Source organism: Lepidochelys olivacea, assembly GCF_965140295.1.
Source record: "Lepidochelys olivacea isolate rLepOli2 genome assembly, chromosome: 8".
Taxonomy (NCBI): Eukaryota; Metazoa; Chordata; order Testudines; family Cheloniidae; genus Lepidochelys; species Lepidochelys olivacea.
This window is the reverse complement of record NC_140418.1, coordinates 10,835,942-10,860,177: the sequence shown is the minus strand read 5'-3', so window position 1 is coordinate 10,860,177 and position 24,236 is coordinate 10,835,942. Positions and strand designations below refer to the sequence as shown.

General features: G+C 40.2%; 1 protein-coding gene across 1 annotated transcript in view; it reads right to left on the bottom strand.

Moving 5' to 3' along the window:
• Positions 1 to 24,236, bottom strand: part of TRPC7 (transient receptor potential cation channel subfamily C member 7) — a 120,555-nt gene that overhangs the window by 45,362 nt on the left and 50,957 nt on the right. The window contains exons 4-5 of the mRNA XM_084636906.1: positions 7,374 to 7,538; positions 716 to 932 (exon numbers count right to left, since the gene is read on the bottom strand). Of these exons, the coding sequence (XP_084493032.1) occupies positions 716 to 932; positions 7,374 to 7,538 (382 nt within the window). The remainder of the gene's footprint in view (positions 1 to 715; positions 933 to 7,373; positions 7,539 to 24,236) is intronic.

Genomic DNA, 24,236 nt, shown 5'->3' with positions numbered 1-24,236 from the left:
CATTCGGTGCCACTTTAGAGCACTGGCTCAGCCTGTCCAGTGTCTCATCTTCAGCCATGGCCACCTCTGATGCTTCAGAGGAAGGAGAAAAAACAAAACAAAACAAAAATACTCACCATGGACAATACGTGTTTAACTTAATGCTTGGCAACATCATCAAAATGGATCTGCATCACTCTTTAATCATTTCAGATATAACCTATTTCAGTGCTTCACTCATCATTTGTTTTTCTTTTAAACCATTTGATTGCCAGGCTCTCATTCATTTGCTACGTTACCATTTCTCTCAGGAAAAGGTTGTGTGTAATTTAGCAGAATTTAAACTAATAGGGTTCTATAGAAATTACTCTGAAAACCAATAGAGAAACCTGTAGAGAACTAGCATTTTCTATAAAAAGTTTCTTTTCCCCTATGGGTTGAAAGAGATGTCCCAATTAAACCAACAGACCAGGTTTTGTCTGAGGCATTCAGCAACACTAGAATAAAGTATGCATCTGCCAGATGTTGCTCAGTGCATTCTGCAGCTGTGACCAAGACAGAGCTGTCCCCTGACCCTATTGAAGTCAATGGATTGTGCCACTGACCTCATCGGGATCCACATTTATTTCAGAGTGTTTTTCTTTGGCAGATCACCATTAACAATTCGTCCATTATTTCCTATCATGATATTCTGGCCTTCATTGGAGGATTAAAAGATGAGACAATTTTTCCTTACCTAAAACCCACTTCATGATTAGCAATTCTGTCCATGAGAATTGAGTAGTTTTTACTCTAAATATTTGTTTGGGATGATCCGTGATGGTCTCGTTGGGAAGATTTTTCACTCCTTCAAACCGGTCTGAGGCATTCACTACTAACAGTCCAAGGAAGATTGTAAAAGAAACTGCATGTGCCACAAACTTCATGAAAGGGCTTCGGAGGATCCGTCCCAGCTGAAAAGAAAATGTGTACAAGACAAAAGTTTTATTATTATTTTCCTGGTCTAGTTCCCATGTTTTCTAGTGTTTCTCTCTAACACAGATGAGAGTATTTATACTTTGGAAGTTTGCTGAAAACTCCAGAACTGAGCTACTCTTCATGTATTAAAATAATACATAGAATCTATAGAAAGCTTGTTCTTTGCTGCTTCCAGATCATGCCCAGGGCATTATGAATTAGGCTAACTGTTCATCTTAGGATGTTACATTTCTCTCTTACTACCCACAGATGTTTGCATGATATCCAAATTGTCCTGTTCACTCTAAGGCAGAAAGGAACAAGGATATATATTTTATATATGTCTGTGTGTATTTTTATATAGATATGAAAACACAGTGCATCTTAGACTATTCTGGACCTAATTCTTCTCTCCCTCACCACAGCCTAAACTGGTATAAATCAGGCCCTGTGCTAGTATAATAAATCTCTGTGATAGCTGAGCTGTAGCTCACGAAAGCTTATGCTCAAATAAATTTGTTAGTCTCTAAGGTACCACAAGTCCTCCTTTTCTTTTTGCGGATACAGACTAACACGGCTGCTACTCTGAAACCCGTTTATCTAGTAGATCTCTGATTCAATCTCATTAGATCTCTCATTAACTTGTCTGACACAATATTTTCTATAAAAAGTTCTTTGATAACACTCTTCATATGCATCAGTATGTTAATTGTCTACTGTAATTATTACAGCATTTACTGAGTTTCTCAATATACCACAATGACCTATTTTAATACAATAAATACAGAAGTGGTGTAAGCACTGATCTGAACCAAGTTCTTTTCAGAGTAACTAAAGTTTCTCTCATCCTTATTGAGAAACACGGTTACCTAGTTGGCTAATTAGATAACCCTTATCTCTTTATGAATTTCCCCTGAATTAATAATATATTACCCCCGAAAGAATATGTCAGAGCTAGCCGTGTGATTATTTACTCTTGGACCAATGCCTCCTTTGTATTGGAGATGAAGGGTTATTTTCACGACCTTGCTTTGTATCTAATGTTTTGATCCTTAAACAGAGAAGAGATGTGGGAAGAGTTCAGACACTAAATTCCCCTCTCTTTCTTCCCCCCTCCTAAGCAACCAATTCCTCAAGAAAGAGCTCCCTCTCTAGTCTTTGAAATGGGGTTTCAGTGGTTAAATCTCTCTACTGCTTTACTCTAGTTCATTAACTGTTTCTGTAGAGTCTGACTATAGCACAATATGAAACAGTAAATATTTTAAAACCCAGAAAACAACTATGCCAAGATTCTTTAGCGTTAACAAAAATTAGCACTGTTCAGTTTCTTATGTCTTTCTAGTGTCTAAATTTCTAAAATTGAAAATATATCTTTTAAAAGATTGCCAAAGCTGGTTAACCTGTTGAAAAATTTAGGTCAGATCAAATTTCTGAAAGAGTTTTCCAAATGTGTGAATAGAAAAATGTGATTCTTATCTCAGCCCTACTGCAGCAGAGCCTTTAAGTACTTGCTTATGTCCCACTGAGGTCAATTAGAAATGCTTAAACATTGGCTTAGTGCTTTATCAAATTGAGTTCTGAATTGCCACGGCAAATGATAGCTTTGTCTAAGCTAAGAGATTTTGCAAAAGTGTCCCACTATTCCTACCGCTGATTCAGTTCCCCATCACCAGGAACAGTGGGTTGTGTTAGTATAAGAAAGCATCAGCTGCTGGTATTTTAAAGACTGTGTCCTGTACACATGCTTTATGAAGGTTTAGTACTGATATGAGGCTTATACTACCACTCCCACCATATTGCTACCACTGAGAGAGCTGAATTGCTGGTAGAAATGGCAGAAGTTTGGCAAAAATATCCTAGAGTAGGTACAGCCTATGGAACCGATTGTGCAAACTCTTACTCATGTGAACCACCCTATTGACACATTGACTTCAGTGGGCCTCAAGCATGTGAATAAGGGTTTACATTATATGTTGGAGTGTGCGTTGGTACCTCCTCTGAGGAAACCCCCGTGGTCTCTGATCCATTTATGAATAAATGCAGTACAAATTGTTTAAGTTGGTTTCCATCTGTAATTCAGCATTCTTTTCTGTTCAGAGAAATGTCACTGAAGCTAACCAGTGTCATAAGACTATCTACTGGTTTGCAACATTTGGGCCTAGAATCTGTACCTCTCCAGGTCTTGACCTTTCTTGTCTGGGTTCGGATCTAAAGAAATGCATTCGGTGCTTAAATGTTAAATTTGGTCAAGTTTAAGACAAGGTGAGGAAGAACACATTCGTACAATGTAGAACCCACAGAAACCTTGCTCCAAACCTCAAAACAAAACCGAAAAGATTTGTTTTGAGGTTTCAAACAAGAGAAGTATCATTGTCCCCCCCCTGCTTACAATTCATTTTTCATCTACCCTTCACAACAATGGAAGGAACCTGATTCTGTTTGCAATAGGTTGGGGGAGGGAAGCATTTATGAAATGCAATTTAGGAGGATTTAATGTTTCATTTTTTGATCTTTCTTGCTGTTCTGCTACTTCTCTTCCATCTGATTTTACAGAGAAAAAATGGTATAGAAAGTATGATGAATAGAGATGTGAGGCGCTACCCATTGGAGCATAGAAGTGTGGTTCTCTAGAGACTTTGTGGATGCCTCCCTTCAGGGCTGACATGCATCATTACCAAGAACTTTTTGGGAAAAATCTCTTAAAAATAGGAGTCTGATGAGTGAAAGAATGGGTGAATGAATCACCTAACCATGGTCCCAATTCAGGAAAGACCTACGCACATGCTTAAGTGCTCTCTTTCTTTCAAGACAGCCTGTAAACACATACTAAAAGTTAAGCTTGTGCTTAGCTACTGTCCTAAACAGGGATGCTTCCTGAAATCAGGACTTGTGTGAGCAGATGCATAGACAGTATGCAGGTGAATAAGTGGCTAAAAGTGGGGGTGAACAGTTCAATATGACAAGTTAGGAGGTGGCAGTAATCCTGGAGAGACAGACCCTTCTATACATAGGAGATGTTTCAAAAATTTCCCAGCACTTCTAATATTGGTTCAGTTTCACCAGTATGAGCCCTCGTGTAGACAGTTCACCTGCTGCAAATGCCATATTAAGCCCAGCCTTGTTAGATAGTTGCACGCAAAGACTAGCAGACTGTTTACACTACGACTTCCAAAGTTTTTAACACCATTGCTGGTGTTAGTAGCAGTGGGAATTTTTTGAAAATTTCTGTTAGTGTAGAGAGGGCCATAGGATAAGACTCTGGAACTATACCTCGCGTAGAATATAATTTTCCATATAAACACCAGTCAGGCCAAGACAATCACAAATAAGAAAGGCCTTAAGGCGACTATGGGCATATTGATCATTGCCTGGAACTTCTTAAGAAAACTCATTTTTAATTTATATGTGCTCAGTTCTATTCTGAATTAAAAGGGGGAAGAGCGATCTCCAGTGGACTATAAATTGCCTATGAATTATTAGTTGCTCCCTTCTGCCAGTGGACCCTTAAAACAGTTATCCATTGCATTACTGAAGGAAGCTTAGTGGAGTTTTTTCTTGAAGTGCAGTTTTTCATATCTTCAAAAAATCTCATTTTTATCTGAGTGTTGCAGGAGCTGAAGTGTTGAGTGGAATCTTTTGTAGAAAACTGATGAAACATTAATTCTTTCAAATAACTCAGTGCCTTATGACAATTATATATAAGGCACAATCTAGTTAAATTCTGGGTGCATGACCTACTTGTTTGTACTATTGGCCCCATTACCTTATTGATTCAAAACATTGCTTTTCATCAGACAGAAATGCTTTCTGGAATCTGGGCTTATGGTTGATTATCACTGGCAAAGAGGACAGCAACAATCACAGAATACAAATCACAAAGAGTCATTTCAAAAGAATGGCTGGTTTCAGGACTGAACGTCCGTTATACATATTTTGAAAAGGAATAAAGCTAGGAAACCTATCAAAGAGAGAAAAGAAATACAAAAAGACAATATCAAATAAATAGAAGGGAAACGAAAGGTTCTAAAATAGGAAATAATTGAGTCAAAGAGGTGGGGAACAATGTAAAGAAACACACGGCTGAAGGAAAAGCATAGACTTTTTTTAATATTGAGAATGTTTTTTAAAGTGGTAGGTGAGAAAAAAGTTAACTGGGAGAAACCGTTGGGGCTAGATACTCAGCTGGTATAAATTAAAAATAGTTCCGTTGCTAGACCAGCTGAGGGTCTGGCCCTTCATTTGCAGTGCACCAATGTGTGAAAGCCACATGACAATTTGTACACTGGGAGAGAACTTTGTAAATTAGTGAGCGTAGCACTCAAAAGTGTTTGAATGATATACCAGCTTTGGTCAGCCTGGAAAATGTAGCAGTGGTAATCCTTTAAGATCCACACACAACCCAAGGTCTACCTGCTCAGGGCACCAAAATTAGGTACCACTACCAGTGGATTGGGCAGATCTTCAGAATTCCATCCTCCCTCTTCTCTCTTGCTTCGTTTGATTAGCAGTGAAATAGTTAATAATGTTGCCATAGGAATTATCATTAGGTTTAAGAATCCACAAGTCATCTAGATGCCTGGGTCAGTTCACACCTCTCAGAGCAGATATTCCAGCATTGGTTTACACTTCTTCCTAACCATAAGGGCTGGAGACTTAAACTGTTCTGTAAAGCTTAGATTTCACAGCACACAATGGCAGCCTCCAAACCATTAGCAGTTCACAAACTCATGTCAAGGCGGGCTAGTCTGACTCCTGTTAATGTACCATACTGGAATGGGATATTGTCTGTAAAGTTTGGGATAAAGTCAATAATCTGCTCCCCTTTCAGAGATAAATGAATAAAAGAGCCAGGGGCCATATTGCTTTTAGCGCCAACTGGTCTGTATAGCTGAGTGCAGAGAAGTTTTCATTTAGAGGCAAGTTCTGTTCTTCGATACACTAGCAGCAGAGTTGCTCTGATTACCCTGGAGCGTGAAATTTGGCTCCAACCAAAGACTACAAGATTTGGCAGATACAGTTTAAGAACTGGTGTATTAGAAGCTACCCCCAGTGTTGGTCAGGACTAACTCTTGTAGTCAGCATCCCAAGTTGTTTCATAATGGAACTTATTATTGGTGTCATATTAACAGCCAGCATTGATAAAAATGTGTTTTTGATTAAATGTGATGAAATTTGATGAAAAAGTGTTCACATTCTCCATTAGCTTGAGAAATAGAAACTAATCAGTCGTTATTTTGAAGGATGTTGAGTATTAAACATCACTTATAGTCTCATCTGTTTTAGAAGCCCTACATTTTCTAGAAAATTGGTCTTTTGAAAATTATAGTCCTTTCTTAATATCCATCAGTGGATCTGTAATCTTGTGGACTTGGCAAACATAGAAAGAATTCCTTACAGGCATTTAAAGGAAATGGGACCAAATGTTGTGAGGACTGAATCAGCTAGCCATCACTTCTATTACTTTTAAGTAGGTTTGACAAGCCCTGTCCTGGAGATACAGTGGATGATGTAGCCAACTGTTGTTCAGTAAAACATGGTCTTCTTCCCCCACCCAAAGTAGTGAAAAAGCTATTTATTGCTCATCCATAAGCACATTTATTTCCCCTTGTCTGAGCACTTTCTCTCAGGATAGAAGTTCCACCACAGAACTGGTACTGCAGGCAATTGTTCAAACTTAATGACCAACTGATGGCTGACTCAGGTACCCTTCCCCTCTAGCTCTTCCTAATAGAACTTTCAGCAGCATTTAATACTGTCAATCCCTGGATGTCTAACACAGATACAGAACAACTTTTAATGTTTCAGCATCTTCCCCCTCCCAAGTTTTGGAGACTGGGCCATATTATGCTATTAGGTGCAGTGACTTAATCTATTCTTCTACTTGACATTCAACAATCCACCTCTAATTGTCATGGACTGCTAATTCATTTTTATGGTGTCCCATGATACCACTAACTAAAAAGAAAAATGGGAGAAAGAAATAGTAATGCGCACACACACACACACACACAAAAGTACCCTGGCAGAGAGGAAGAAGGACAGAAAAACAGGTTAAAAATGGAAAGAGATAGGAATAAACGTTAGGATGAGCAAAGAGACAAGAAACATTTTCCCCAAGTTATCCACCCTTTCTTTTTTCTTCTCCTTCTGTATCCCATTCAAATTCTTTCATCCGTTTCCATTTTTTTCCTATTTCCATTCTTTCCTTCCCGCTTGTTTGCTCAGATTTTCCATTTCCTCCACCCCCATCTTTATTACTTTTGAAGATTAATTTCAAAACATGCTCACTTGCTGCATTTGCAATGAGCTTGTTCTCACCCAGGGCAAATCTCAGAGGACAACATTGTTTGTGATGTTAGTTTCGAAAGACTTTTGACGTCATTCCAAGCACTGAATATAAATAACCATAAACAACATGCACCTTAACCAGTCTGTACCTTGCTGCAGGGAGCGATCCAGTATGCTATGGCGAGGAAAGGAAGGCCTACCGAGACTCCAAAGACAGCCAAGAATTTCACAGCTATAGACTGCTGACGTAAGCCTGAGAGATTTTCATACCACATGGTGAGCAGTTGCTGCTGACAGTTGGGGTGAGCAACAAACTGTAAAAAAAAAAAGTAATAATTAAAAAATAAAGGTATTTATAGCATCTCCGAAGAGCATGAGATTTCAGAAAGCAAACTGCTGTGCCTCAAACATAGACTGCAGCATGGAGATAGACAGCTGGTTGTAGTACGTTCTGCAGCCCACCAGAGCCAAGCACGGTTCATTTTTTTGTAATCAGCCAGAGCTCATAGTATAATTGTTCAGAAAATTGCAAATTAGTCTCTCTAAATATGTGCTCACCGGCAACATTTGTTCAGCCCCCATCTTCTGTTTCTCTTGAAGGGACAAACATTGCTATACCCGATCAGACCAATGGCCCATTAATCTAGTATCCTGTCTCTGACAGTGGCCTGTGCCAAAAGAGAGCTAATGTCAGGGGTGGGACTTGAACCTGAGCTCCTGGGAGGACTGCAACTTTAGCACAGCTCTATGGACTCTGCAACCGTTCCTCTTTATAATCATTACCACCATCACCATTAATAATAATAAGAAGAAAAAGGGACAAATTCTAAGGACTTCACTCATTTTTATGCTGATTCTACATTAAAGCCACTAGGATATGAAGATACATAACCACTCTAGAATTAGGGCATACAGACCCCAATTCAACAGTCACTTAACTCCATTCACAGGCTTAAGTCCATCTCTATTCAGCAAACATCTTAAGCACATGCTTAAATGCTTTGATGAATAGGGATGGACATTTGTATGTGCTTAAGTGTTCTGCTAAACTGGGGCCATAATGAATACATCAGTTCTGGTAACCATGGTGCTACCAAGTAAACCAGTTTTTATTAAAGAAAAAGGGCCATTAACAGTTTCAAAGCCATTGTTCAGATTTCATTTTCCATGTAGCAAACAATGAGGTGAAGTAAAACTTCTATTTAATCAAACCCTTTGTCAAAGGCTAATGTATAGGGCAATTTTTTTGTACAAAACAAAATTAACTACCTATTAGTTTAAATGTTAAACCAGCATTAACATCTCCTTGCAAGAGGAGGTGGGGGAAGAAATCATACATTTGGGAATATCAATTTGATATTCAATTTGAGCTTCAAAAGTGAACCGAGATGGGATCAATGCTTGAGTAAAGAGGAGCGATGAAACGTTGCTATGGACTGTGACCTAGAATAGATGATAACAAAGTTCTGTAGCTAAGTAGAATTTGTTATTCAGCACTAGTGTTAACTTGCTTCATTTACACTGACTGCTCACAGACCCAACAAGAAGGTTTCCCCTCCTCCCCCGCCATTTGCATGATTCTATTGCTTCAATATAATACAAACTGTTAGGCTGGTCCTTGTAATTAGCAAGTGTAAACTCTTTAAAATAAATGAAAGCGCATCACTCACAGATCTGCAAAACAGTAAATGAGATACAAAATACAAAAGACTGCTCATGTACACACAGTACATATTTCTTATCACAAAATTGAGATTCTTCTTCATTCTTTCTGCACCATAGAAAAGAACATGCTAGTAGCTGACAATCCAGAGACCAGTTTCCTAATGGAAGAATTACAGCACCATTGGGTCCCATGGAATCATTTTATTATAGAAGATTAAGCATCTTTAGTTCCCATCTTTCCACAGAGTGATTCAATTTACAAAATGTATACTGTGACTACTTTTTAATTATGTTTTATTATGATTAAAGATAAGGATAATTAAAAGAAAAGATAAAGGCAATATGTTACTTTTGTAGTTAATTGTGTTAGTGAGGAAGGAGTCGTCCATTTATGGGTTTCGAATGGTAATCAGTAAGAGAAGATTAAAAATATTGAATATTTCTCCAGTTTTTCCAAAATTGGGAATAAAGAAAAATGTCTGGATTTGAATGGATTCATAGTAAAATGACACCAAAAACTGAAAAGGACAGAAAGTCTAACCAGTGCTTTCATATCAACTATCTTTGTGATAACTAGCACATGGGTAAAAAAATCACACTTATACCTGTTTATAATAGATAGTTACAACTGGTTAAAATGTGTTTTTAATTGTTTCTTTATTGCTAGTGCAGACTGAAATACAATAACATGCTAATTAGGATTACTGTGAAACGGTGATTTCTGTTCTGCAAATAACAGCACTTTGATATATGTTTTTCAGTTAAAAGACAAGCTTTCGGGCCTGTCTTTGTGAAAAATAGGATTTACGAATACTGCTGAGTTGAGCTGAGCAAACAGTTCATAGTGAATAATTTATCTGATAAAACAACTTTTACCTTTTTCTGTACACAAACTTTCCCTGGGGGAGTTCAGAATTTTCTTGAATATATGGGTTAATCTAAATTTGCAAAAATAACTAAAACAAAAAATTCTTGGTCTATAAATAATTGGTCAGCTGTTCATTGTGCGCATTTCAAATCTGAGCTTAATTGGTGACTATGGCCATCTGACTAGGAATTACAGGGGGTCCCCAGAATACATCTCCCCCTTATCCGTTGATGCTCATCAATAGGGGAACGTGTTCTGATTTACATTGGTGATCCGCATATCCGTCGTTTGCACGGATTGGGACCAACGTGAATTGGAACATGTTCCCCTGTTGTACAGTACAATACTGTACTTGAGTCTCATTCAAGGCCACATTCAAGGCTTATTACCTATGGAGGATGTTCTCCATGCTGATTTAGGAGATGGCAGGTGAAGGAAAGCCCAGTGTAAAGGAGTTCTGGAAGTCCTGCAACACCTTGAATGGCGTGGAAAACATTGATGTGTCATGGGAAGAGGTCACTTTGCAATGTATGAATGGTATTTGGTGTTGTGCCTGGCCAGGTGCTGTCCACAGCTTCATGGGATTTGATGCCATTCCTGCTCTCAAGCAAGAAATTGTCAAATTGGTGAAGGATGTTGGCTTTGAGGAAGTGGAGGTGAAGGAGGAGGATGTACAGGAGTTGTTGGGGTCTGACACTGAGCAACTGACAAATGAGGAACTGACTGAGCTGGACCAACAACGGATATCTAAAGAACGCAAGGATGATGACGACGATGATGTAGGACAGGAATTCCGCCAGGAGTCTGACGACAAAGAATCTCTCCCGTTTCTTTGGTTTGCTGAATGAGATGACGGAAATCATACAGAGCAGTGATCCTTTTTGTGGATGGTCTGCCAAAGTCTCCAGGGCTCTCAATGACGCAGTGGCTTGCTACAGGAAGATCTACCATTCAAAGATTCATGCAGGAGAGCAGACGTTGATAAAATCCTTTTTTAAGACTTCTGCAACCAAAAAGCCAGCCACGGAAAAGCCAGCCACGGAAAAGCCAGCCACCACTCCTACCTAAGTTTAGCATAATTGATGCTGTTTTATACTGTATTACTGTCCTGTATTTACTGTATTAAAATGTCTTATGTGTTTGAACAGTGTTAGTAGGGTTCTACATTATTTTATTCAATGGTTTATGTGTAAAATGTGTACTGTATAGCCTGTCATTGTACAAAGGTACGCTGTTTGGGAGACAAGAGCATTGCCAGAGGTGAGTGTGGTGAAGTTGTGCGTGCACACCTCCCTTATTCCATTATTTCTTATGGGGAAAAATTCCCCTGTATACAGCATCTCGGAATCCATTGCCCTTTTCAAGAACGCAACCCCAATGTACACCGGGGACCCCCATTTACTGGGCAGTGTTTGCAGTCCAATCAATGCTATTTGGATTATTGCCTTTTTATGGCAAATAAATGAAAGTTATATCTCAAAGAAAAGCGGAACGACACTCAATTAGGCGGCAAGCTTTGCATTTAAAGTCAGTAGACCTAATTGACTGTAGGCCCTGTGCAACAGCAAAACTTTTTTCTGAATAAGTGAAAAGAATATGTTAATTGTGTTACAAGAATTGACAGAAAAGAAGAAACTTTGTTGTCCTTGGCAGAAAGGCAGTCAAAGACTCATGCCAGCAGGCCCACTGATGGGGTGGTGGTGGGGGGAGCACAAAGGGGGCAATTGCCCAAGGGCTAAGGCGATTTAAAAGGACCCAGGGGCCCCCAGCCGCTGCCCCCCGCAGCGGAGCTAAGGCAGGCTTGCTGCCTACTCTCACTCCGCGCTGCTCCCGGAAACGGCTGGAATGGCCCTACAGCCCCTGGCAGGGCAGTGGGCCTCTGCCCACTGCCCCACCCCGAGCACCAACTCAGCAGCTCCGATTGGCTGGGAACTGTGGCCAATGGGAGATGTGAGAGCAGTGCCTGCAGGCAGCAGTGTGCAGAGATCCCCTGGGCCCCACACCTAGAAGCTGCAGCCAGAGGAGTGTGCTGGTTGCTTTCAGGAGCCACCCGAGGTAAGCATCGACCCCCTGACCCCCTCCCATACTCAAACTCCCTCCCAGAGACTGCACTCCCTCTTGCACCCAAACGCCCCCCCCAAAACCCACACCCCTCACCCCCTCCTGCACCCAAACTACCTCCTAGAGCCTGCACCCAAACTCCCTGTCAGAGCCAGAGCCCTCACACCTTGCACCCAAACTCCCTCCCAGATCCTGCACCCCACACCCGCTCCTGCCCCCCAACCCTCTGCCACAGCCTGGTGAAAGTGAGTGAGGGTGGGGGAGAACGAGCAACAGAGGGCGGGGGGGGGGGTGGAGTGAGCAGGGGGTGAGGCCTCAGAGAAGGGGCAGGGCAGGGGTGTGGCTTCAGGGAAGGGGCAGGGCAGGGCAAGGGTCTTTGGGTTTGCCAATTAGACAGTTGGCAACCCTACCAGGCAGGCATGTGGAAGCCCTGGCTGTGCCGGAAGAGTGCGCACAGCAAGGCAGCCAGCAGCTTGCTGGGCACCAGCCAGCACAAGTGCAGCACCGCCCAAATGTCAGGGGGACCGCGTCCCAGTGGGCATGGCTTGTGCGTGCTTGGGGGTCCACTGACAGTTCTGCCCCGGCACCCGGAATGGCTGTCGGAGGGTTTGCATGCTAGTTCCCCTCCCAAAGAAATGGATCAGACATTTTAATCTAATTTATTGCTTCATTGTTTCCGAAAACAGCGACAATGAAAAATGAAAAAAAATGTGGAAAATGAGAAGAAATTGCCATAAAAACTGAATTTATTGGAACGATTTATTTTCTCCTACACAATTTAGATTGGCAATGTGTCATAAAGCCCTCATGACATTCATCTTTTTCTGACTAATATTAAAAGGAGGGAAGAATAAAATCAGAGAGGGAAGATAGCAGATTAGAATTAATTCAAGCGCTCATTTTCTGATAGTACACTGCAATTTTTCTTTATGTTTGCTCCATCAGATATTAATGACATTCTCAGTGACCCCTCAGCTAATGCTAACTTTCCCTCTATGTTGATCAAAATGTCATAAATTGATCTTAGATTCTCATCAAACACTTACATTACAGATGCATTTAACTTTCCTTTCTGGGGATCAACACTGACATTAAATTAAAAGTCGACACTAAAAGCTTATTTTCTGAGCCCAGGATACCAGATAACAGAGTTCAAAACAGACCAAAGGAAGTGTGTTTTTATGGTGCCGAAGTTGTAGCAAATGAGGAATTGTGATGTATTACATTTAATTCTAGAGGGCCAAGTTCTGCAGAGCTTTATCAAGCAGAACTCCCATCAACTCCTATTTGCCCAATTAAGCATCGTAGACTATTAGGAAGAAGTTATGGCTGCTGCTGTGCTGGTGTACTCGACTGAAGAAGGGGTATTAAAAAAAACCTGCCTTCCCATAATGCAAACGTGCAAAGCGAAACAACAAGTTGGCTACAAGGAGTGGGGTTGTGCAGGGGAGTGAGAGGTCATTAACATTGTCAGGAGCACTAAGTGGGGGAGGGGGGCTGTGTGGGTCGGGAAAGATAGGACTATGGACTCAGGCTCCTGGCACACATGCAGAGCTGGATTGGGTGTAAACAGTAACTAGACCCATTTAATGGCACCAGCCAGCGTGGTTGTCCTCAGAGTTGCGTAAATCAGCATTTCTCCCCTGAAGCCAATGGAGCGACACTTACTTGTGCTAACTGGCCCCACGCCTTTGAAGAGCTACATAGTTTAGAAACTGCTGCAGCAACCCTCTTCCTGCTCCCCATCACACCAGTGCCTGTTAGGAGGCATCCTTTGGTTCTTATTCCACATCCGTCATTGCCATAACTCAAGATGGTTACAAAATAAATCATGTCTATCCAGTGGGCACCACCTGATAATTACATATATGGTACATATATACATACATATATTCCCAGACACCAGCCTACAGTGAGAACATCAGACCAAACACAGGCATCAAGGCCCCCAAAGCCAGAGTCTTGAGTTCCACAAAATGAAGTGGAACTGCAGAGCTGAGGGCCCCCTAGCTCTCTGTGCTATTGTTACCCGAGAGGGGAGCTCTTATCCAATTCCTATTGAAATAAATAGACTCCCATTGACTTCACTGGGAACTGAATTGGGCCAAAGGATCATTTTCCTCACAGAATTAGTCAGGATTGTCAGAAGCTGTTATGATGATATACTATCCTGGATGTAGCTTTCCCAAATTGCTATATAATTTGATGCACGACAGCCATTTACCCTTGCTCATCATGCATGTATTGTAGGTGGATAAGTATTCCACAGTTCTCACAATAAGGGACAATGGTTTTCCCAGTAGACTAGTTAAAAATTCTCCGTTTGTCATGGATAGTTTATTATAAAGTCATGTGTCTGTAACTGTATAATAAGCTGCATTCTTCTTGTAGTTTGAGGAGATTTTAAAAATATTGACACCTTCATTTTTATTTAGTACCAATTATTTGGGACAAAGGGGATATCTGGACCCAGAGTTCCAGTTGTTACTGATGCATTATTATTTGTTAGTTGAATTGTGGCAGTGGCTAGGAGCTAGAGTGATGGACTAGGGCCCTATTGTGCTAGGCACTGTACAAACACAGAACAAAAAGATGGTCTTTGCCAAAGGAATATCATCATTACCCTGGCACACATTATATGTAATAAATGAGAAGTGTCAAGATAAGAGCATTCGCCATGTCTAGGAACTTCATAAGCATGTAAACCAATTTTCATATAATACATATATAAGTAAAAAAGCCTTCTGTTTTATATAATAAGCATAAAAGCCATGAATATGTCAATGGAAACTGAGTAATTTTATGAGGATTCAGGTAAAAACAGAAATCAACTACAGACTAATGGAATGTCTCATACAGAAAAACAGAACCTCAAAGAAATGCTGCTTCCCTTCTGACATATCTACTACTACTTGCAAAGGGATTATCCACTCAGACTGGATTGTTTTGCTTTGATAATGGCACCTTTGCTCTAAATTATCAACAACTGAAGCCAAAAAGAATTCAAACACTCATCAATGCAATGTTAAATCTCTTTGAAAAAATTACGCCAAAAGTAAAATCTCAAACGCATGACTTTAGTAGCTCTTTGATGCAAACATTCCTGTCGCTTCTCCTCAAATCCCCCTTAGCTATAAATCTTCTGACAAATGCTGGCAGAATTCAATATATACAATATGTTACTCAGATTTAAAATGGGATGTTTAATTAGCAAATTAGATTTAGAAAGGAAGCTGCCTAGATAGATTTTCAAGCTTTTTTAGGACAAAATGTGTAATGTCCAAAGATATGACTTGCACCTGAGCCGTGTAGTATTTCTCTAGACCCTTATGTTTTCACTATGAAGCATGTATGTGTTCGGTTAACTTATTGCTTCTCTAAACCTACCATTAACTTTGACTAACTCATTTTAAACAGCTAGCACGAACTCCTGAAACCCTCACTCAGAGGAATAGTGCCTAGAATGCCGAAGACCCCACTGAAGATGATGGGACTCCTCTGACGAGCACCCCCATGAGCGACTGCAAGATTGTGCCTTTAAACACTAAAGGAAAATATGTAGGTGCCAAATGGTTTTCATCTCTGTATTTATCCACTTTGAACTGGTGCACTGTCCAGGATTAGGGCAGAAACTCCCTGAACCCATGGGAGGGATTCTCTCTCCTACCATGTCCTACCTAGACAGTGCTGCTGCAGCAGCAGCAGCAGGAAGAGCCTGGAAAAGCACACGAGGAGCATGTAACCTGCTTTCCCCAGCACACCGTCCTGCCCTATGCAGATAAGTACAGCCATGGCCCCACTTCCTCTCATCTCCTATGGAGTCACGTGAGTCCTCGGGTTTATGCGGAGACGTCAGTGTTTGTATTTCCCCAGGAGCTGAGACTGTAATTGTGCCTGGCCCTTGGCTGGGGCTTGCAAAGGACGGAAGACTCCTTGTGCCCTCTCCTAGTACATTTATGAGCATGGAGGCCAGTTACTGTCTGGCCTCTATCTCTAAAGTGCCTTGAAAATATGAACGCTACGTAAATGTTAAGTCCAAAATGTAGATAGAAAAGTTTCCTGGCGATTTTGTATGACTTACAAAGGTATTCAGATAACTGCATAGCTCTTTCTCAAGAAATCCTATTGCAGATGCTTAGTAATTCTAAACGAACAACGATAAGTTTGTGAACGGGCCACAGTTAGCCCTGGTGTATTGTGATCCATCATGTATCCCTCACTCTGTTTGGTTTCAAATGTTTGATGTCCTTAAAATTGAGTTGGATTAAAATTGAGCCTTTCCCAGTAATTTAGGAGCTGGATATGCATTTGATGAATATGCCCCCTTTCATTAGGCAAATGAGCATAATGATTAAGACTAGCATTTGGGATCACATTTAGGATTTGAGCACTTAGCTCCTTTAGGCTCCTTAGAAAACCCAACCTAGAGCAAACTATTTTCCATTATGTAGTTCTGCCAAATACTCAGTCAAGATTTCTGCAATAAAATCCTGGCGGCACTAAACTCAATGGCAAACTCCCATTTACTTCAGTGGAGCCAGAATTCCATCCCTGGTTTCTCTTCCCACTTTGCCATTGACTGGTTGCAAGACCTAAACAAGTTGTCTTAACATTTCTGTGCATCTGTTTCCTCATCTGTAAGATGAATATACTGATACATACCTACCATATAGGGTCATTATCTTAATTCATATTCTTTAAATGCTTCAATATTCTAGGATGGAAGATGCTAGACAAATATAAAGTATGACTAATAACCACCTCATCCAGTCTCCTGCAGTTCAGTTCTTCTCAAACTGCTGCACGCTGGTGCATATCATCTTCACCTCATGCAAAATGCAGCTCCACGTTTTTTAAGTAGTTAAAAAAAATAGCAACCCAAAGCACGGTCTCCAATCATGGGTTGTCTGCACTAGAAATCTGTCTCCTGCACATTATTTTTGTAATATTATTATTTACTTTTCAGTTGACCTCAGCATTTGCTTGTTGTGATTTTACACAAAGAAACCTGCTCTTTACTTATATTCAGATTTGTATCTGTTAGCTCAGGTTCTGATCCTGCAAATTCTTAGGCATGTGAGTAATTTTATGTATGTTGAGTAGTGTCACTGAAATCAGCAGGGCCAAATTCTGCTCCGATTTTCATCCCCCCGCCTCATTCGCTGTAGTTGGGTCACAGAGATGTAAATGGCAGCAGAATTTTATGGATCATTTTCTCTATTTGGATTAGATAGAAAAATCAATACATTAAAGTCCAGTCTTATTGGTAGAAATCCTCATCTGCAGATTGCCAAATGCACCACTGGCAATGGGGAAGCGCAGATGTAAGTGAAGGACTGTTTTGTCCTGAAGAATCCTTATTACCAGTTGATGCATGAGAAGGGGAAGAACAAAAGCTTGTTTCTTACAGCCCAGGCTGAGGGTTTGTAAACTGGTAGTTGGAGGCTGGGGGTGTGTGTGAAACTATTTTAATTGTAAACTCAGCATATTTTACCTGGAATCATTGAGATGCAAGGAACCTGAACCCCATGATGCCAGTTTCAGAGTTACCTTTCAGGGTAGGACCAAACTTTAAGTCTTAAGATTTTAAAAAGCCATTACCCCTTTTGTAAAACTATCCACAGGCTTCTTTATCATCCATATGGTAATAAGTAGACAGCTTTCATGGTAGAGCAGGTAAAAATGATCCAAGACCAAACCCCTTGATCCTAATATTCCCAAACTTGAAAGAGGTCCAGATCTGAATCTACACTTGTTGGATTGTTCCTATCACCATTGTGATCTGCAAACAAACCCTGGATTTGAATGGCCATTTCCAGCCCAACTTGATTATCATACACATTGTAATGAGAGTGATCACTTTAGATAAGCTATTACCAGCAGGAGAGTGGGGTGGGAGGAGGTATTTTTTCATGCTTTGTGTGTATATAATAAGATCTTCTAAACTTTCCACAGTATGCATCCGATGAAGTGAGCTGTAGCTCACGAAAGCTTATGCTCAAATAAATTGGTTAGTCTCTAATTTGCCACAAGTACTCCTTTTCTTTTTGCGAATACAGACTAACATGGCTGCTACTCTGAAACCTGTCATTGGAGAACCAAATGTCCTCAATGCATTGTAGAATTCAAGATAAGGTGCTGGGGTGCTCTTTTAAAATAACCAGTGTGAATTATAAGCAGTGATTGAGCCAGGCAGCAGAAGTAAAATATGTACAAAACTGCTGCCTTCTTTAATATTTTTTTAAAAGAAGAAAACACCAATTAGTAAAATAGAAAGAAAAAATGATGGAATAGATAAAACTGCCAGGACCATTTCAAATCTATTCTATTCCAACAGGTGTGTGCACTCAAGCACCATATGAAAAACAGAATTTTAATAACCATTTTGGTAACAGATCTGGGAATAAATGATTTGTCTGGGTTTTTTATTCACATTAGAAAACTAAATTAAGCCTAATATTCTTGAAATGCAAACCAGATAACGCCAAGGTTACATGAACACTGTAGCCATGCAGTGAATGCACATTTTAATTAATATTTTTGTCAGTTTCTGTACATTTCTCCTGCACTGAGGGCAGGGCTTGGGCTGTCTCTGATGGCTTATTTGTAATCTTATTTGTAATCTATAGTCTTTTTTGCTAAGCATTTTTCTGCAGCCTGTTGGCTAAGGTGGTTGGTTCTGCTTTACAGAAAAGCAGGGGGTTTGTATTCTGGTGGGATGTGTGTTTGTTGGAAGTTTTTATTGCTAATATCCATTTTCCCCTTTTTGTGAATGCATGAATAAATCCTTAACTCTTAATTATTCATCTAAAATCAAGCTAGAAAACAGAATGTCCCAGCATTGATTCTAAATAGAGCTAGAAAGACAAAAAATCTTTGATACCTGTATAGAACCAAACCTACTAGAAAATCTTCTCATAAAAACCTTAAATGGTGAAACATATTTTTCCTTGAGGTTTTGTACTTACCTCATTCTAACAGCATACTCTCCCCACCTCCCCCCCAAAAAAGAAAACACACAGTAGCAGGTCTACTGCTTCCTGAAAGATAGATGAAGCCAAAATTGGGAGCCTCCAGGGTCAGATTTATAGCAGAACGTATTAATTGCTCTTTTAACAAAATAATTTTAATTTTAATAAAGATACTTTTTATTTTGTCTCTTGCCTCATACAAGGGTTTTGATTCTGCCCCTTCCCCCCGCCCCCGACAATATAAGACTGTATGGTAGTTTGCCAATGAAATTAATTAAATGTGCAGATTACAGTAAATTGGGAAGTGTTACAAACCACCAGAGATGACTAAGAAATAATTCATTGACACCTGGAGAGGTTGAATGTATGGAGAGGAAATAAAATGAGATTCAAACTGGAAAAAAAAATCCAGGCTAATGCATCTGGGAGGGGAAAAATAATCAGAACCACAGATATTCAGTGGGGAAGCAGTAATACTGAAAGAGACCTAGAGATGCTAGGGCACAGCAAAAATATATCCACATGTGTTTGCAATGTGATTTCGCACCAGAATGGAAATGTGATTTTGCATGCATATCTTGGAGAAAGGAACTCAGGCCCAGAATCTTCAATGGAAATTAGCAGCCTAAATACCTTGTTCAGCTATGGTGAGAGCACACGTGGAATACCTCCATTCATGCTGTAGAAAGATGTACACAAAATAGAGAACATTGAGTGTTGAAAAAAAAATCATCAAGATGCTTTAGGGGTTGAGTTAAAAGGAATTAGAAGAGTTACATTTGACCACTATATCCTAAGCTTGACAATGACTAAGGAGAGAGCATCTAACAAACATTTCTGAGACTTCATCAAGACCTCCAGCTTAACTTGGGATAACTTTACTTCATATCTCTGATATTTATGAAAACAAACAGGGGAAAATACTTTTTGGCCCTTTTTGTGCAAAATAGAGAAGCTGAAAAGGGCAGAAAGGCAACTCTATAAAAACTTTTGAAGGTTTCAATTCAGTCCTGCAGCATAGACTCCATTTGTGAAACCTGGTGTTTTATATAAATTCTCCTCTTTGGGGTCTCGGTTCAGGTTGGTGCTTATGCACATTAGAGCTGGTTGAGAAATCAGATTTTCTGCCCCTCAGGAAATTCTGATATTTCTAAATTTGTTTTTGCTCTCAAACAGTACAAAAAGTCCAAATACAGAATTTTTTCACAGAATGGACATTTCAGAAAGATTTCAGTTTACAACTCTTTTAACATTCACAAATAGAAATGTTAATTTTGTTTTGATGAACTGAATCATCATCATGAAGCATTTTGATTCAGCACCGTGTCCCCCTGAGATGCCTCATGGGAGTTGTAAATCAGCTGATTTATGTCTGCCTTCTCTTCTATGGGTCAGGCTTCCCAGCTAGCCTACATCTCTCATGATACACTGTGGTCACATAATTCCCAGGATGTACCACATCTGTTCAACCAGAGGGGAGGTCATGAGTCCAGAAACTCCAGAGTTTAAATTGAACTTTCAACTTTCAAAGATAACAAGCTCTAAGATACAACCGCATTTACTCCAATCCCTCAGACAGAGACAAACACCTACAAGATCTCTATCAAGCATTCTTAAAACTATAATACCCACCTGCTGAAGTGAAAAAACAGATTGACAGAGCCAGAAGAGTACCCAGAAGTCACCTACGACAGGACAGGCCCAACAGAGAAAATAACAGAACACCACTAGCCATCACCTTCAGCTCCCAACTAAAACCTCTCCAACGCATCATCAAAGATTTACAACCTATCCTGAAAAATGATCCCTCACTCTCACAGATCTTGGGAGACAGACCAGTCCTCGTTTACAGACAGCCCCCCAACCTGAAGCAAATACTCACCAGCAACCACACACCACACAACAAAAACACTAACCCAGAAACCTATCCTTCCAACAAAGCCCGATGCCAACTCTGTCCACATATCTATTCAAGTGACACCATCATAGGACCTAATCACGTCAGCCACGCCATCAGGGGCTCATTCACCTGCACATCACCAATGTGATACATGCCATCATGTGCCAGCAATGCCCCTCTGCCATGTACATTGGCCAAACCAGACAGTCTCTACGCAAAAATGGACACAAATCTGACATCAGGAATCATAACATTCAAAAACCGGTAGGAGAACACTTCAACCTCTCTGGCCACTCAGTACAAGATTTAAGGGTGGCAATTTTGCAACAGAAAAGCTTCAAAAATGGACTCCAGTGAGAAACTGCTGAGCTTGAATTAATATGCAAACTAGATACCATTAACTTGAGTTTGAATAGAGATTGGGAGTGGCTGGGTCATTACATAAATTGTAATACACAAATCTTTCCCTATGTTAAGTATTCTCACACCTTCTTGTCAACTGTCTAAATCTGCAATCTTGATTATCACTAAAGTTTTTTTCTCCTGCTGATAATAGCTCATCTTAATTAATTAGCCTCTTACAGTTTGTATGGCAACTTCGACCTTCTCTGCAGGTATATATCTTCTTACTATATGTTCCATTCTATGCATCCAATGAAGTGAGCTGTAGCCCACGAAAGCTTATGCTCTTATAAATTTGTTTGTCTCTAAGGTGCCACAAGTACTCCTGTTCTTTTTGCAGATACAGGCTAACACAGCTGCTACTGTGAAACCAAAGATAACATTGCATTTCCTGTCCTTTGAGGACTTGTTTTCTGAACTTTAACTGAAAGTTATCACTGGTGTAAATCTGAAGTAACTTCATTGACATCAATGAAGTTAGTCTGGATTGACATCAGTATAACTCTGAGCAGAATTTGGCCTCGAATTTTCTAACATGTCCTATGGATGAAAGTCATTGACCTCCATGATTCTAAAGTTTTCATAGTCTTGTTCCAACCTCCCACAAAGATGGACTTTGTCTTTCTCTCTGTGTCACCTTACTGCTCCCAATCTTCCCTGCCCCTTCACTTAATCTGGCCACACCTAATGTGAGTTCACTGTGCTCTGCAACCTCTGCTATCTGGAACAGACTTCCAGCAATGCTCCAGCTCCCTGACTCTCCATTTCAAAACTCCATCTGTGAACATATGTTTTCATCATTAGGTCACTTCTTCATTTTTCTCTCCCTTGGCTACAGTGCTTTAATGCTACAACACTCTCGTTATTTAACTCTGTGAAGCAATTTGTGTGAAAGACATCATACACAATCAGATTGCATCCTCTGTATAAATAAATCAGGTCCTCAGATTATCTCAGCAGTTCCTGAGAGTTGGGCTTCATATACCCTTGAGTACCTGAGCTCTGTGACCAATGCAGTGAAAAAATATAATTTAATGCAACAGCCAACATTCTGTTTAGAGCATCTTCCAAATGTTAATTATTAATAATGCAGTTATGAGGAAAAGTTCCTGTACCATCTCTGTATTAAATAGAATTTGCACAGCCATCTGGTGTTCTGTTTAATTCTTATTAATTTTTTCCCCAAATCTAATTTGTATGTCTTGCTGTTAATTAAATTAAATCCTGTGACAGAGGTGGTCTGGCTTTGTGATGGCCAGGAACCATACTGCCAACTGGGAAACTGGAGCTGGGCACTCGACATCTGCAATTAAAGGCAGTGGGGTGATGATGCGCCCAGCATCTGGAAAGAAGGGGGATGAATGTCAGCTCCCGCAGAGAGACACCGGCTTTAGAAACTGAAGGAAAATGTTGGCCTTATCAGATCCCTACCAACGTTAAAGGATAACGGGGAAAGAGTGTGATAATGAGAACAGAAGAGATAATTGAAAGATACTGCATAGATCTCTAAAGCAGGGGAACTGATTAATAAGTGAAATGGTATTCCAGTGATATAGCAAGAAGCAATGTGCATTCCTTCACTGGGACTCATCTACAGGTTGGCTGCAGTTCTGAGCAAGCTCAGCATTAACTCCTGGGCAGAGTACATGTCCTAAGCAAGGATATCTGAACTGGTACAGAGGAAATAAAAATCTTCCCTGCCTCTGTACCTCCACCCCTGTGAACTTTTGCTCCCATTTAGAAATAAATCCATTCATGGGATAACTTTGGTACATCTTTGGTAACTGGGATCAGAACTGTGTGATTGAAATGATTCAGGAAAGTCTGTTTCTGTGTCATTTCTGCATACACCATTAAATTAGGCTTGAATAAAGGCTGGGAGTGGATGGGTCATTACACAACGTAAAAACTATTTCCCCATCTAATTTTTGCCCCTACTGTTACCCACACCTTCTTGTCAACTGTTTGAAAAGGGCCATCCTGATTATCACTACAAAAGATTTTTTTTTCTCCTGCTGATAATAGCCCACTTTAATCGATGGGTCTCGCTATAGTGCATATGGCAACACGCATTTTTTCATGTTCTCTGTGTATATCTATCTATCTTCCTACTGTATTTTCTACTGCATGCGTCCGATTAAGTGGGTTTTAGCCCACGAAAGCTTATGCCCAAATAAATTTGTTAGTCTCTAAGGTGCCACAAGTCCTCCTCGGGTTTTTTGCTGATACAGATTAACATGGCAACCACTCAAAAACCTTTATTTATTATACACTTACACAATGATTGGATCTGTAGAAAAAAAAACTCAGTCCTGAGGAGCTTTCACAGTTAGGGCTGTAGGAAAGGTGGGACTAGATCTAGGTCTCTGTCATGCATTTGTCTTTATTTTTAATTGTATTTGTTTTTTTTCTTAATTTACAAAAATGACTTAAGTAACCATGAGATCTGGTATCCTGGTCCACTTTTCAGCTTCTGACCATGGAAATACTAAGAAAATAGTAAACTTTGCATTATTATGGCCCCATAAATGGTTTCCTGTGACTTGCACACAGTGACGGTTTCTCTGGTCTCACCCCTCATCTAGCGTCTCCAGAGACACAATGCAGCTTGCCCTTCTGTACCCATCCATCCAACGTCCTGTACAGCAGAACTATACCAGTTCCTTTGCAGCAGGGTTCTCCACAGCTAGAGTGGAAAGGGCTTATTTTCCCACTGTGCATACAAACACTAATCATAGTCTAAGAACAGTCATAGTAGGTAAGAGCAATGGTCCATCTAGCCCAGTATCCTGTCTTCTGACAGTGGCCTGTGCGAGATACTTCAGAGGGAATGAACAGAACAGGGCAATTTATCGAGTGATCCATCCCCTGTCGTCCAGTCCCAGCCTTGTGCTAATTAATATCATCACGAGAGTCTTTTGATACACCAGTCAAAGGTGTCAAACCTTTTTGGAAGGTTTCCAGCACTTATGCAATACCTAGGTTTTTGCATGATGTTTTCTCTACTCCAGCAGCTTGATTATTTCACTACTTGACAAAATATTGGGATTGTAATTTTCAGAACGATTCTCAGGAAATGACAAATGAGGTGACAAAATGTGCAACCAGCTAAATAATTTGAAGAGTCAGGGTGACTCTGGGAACT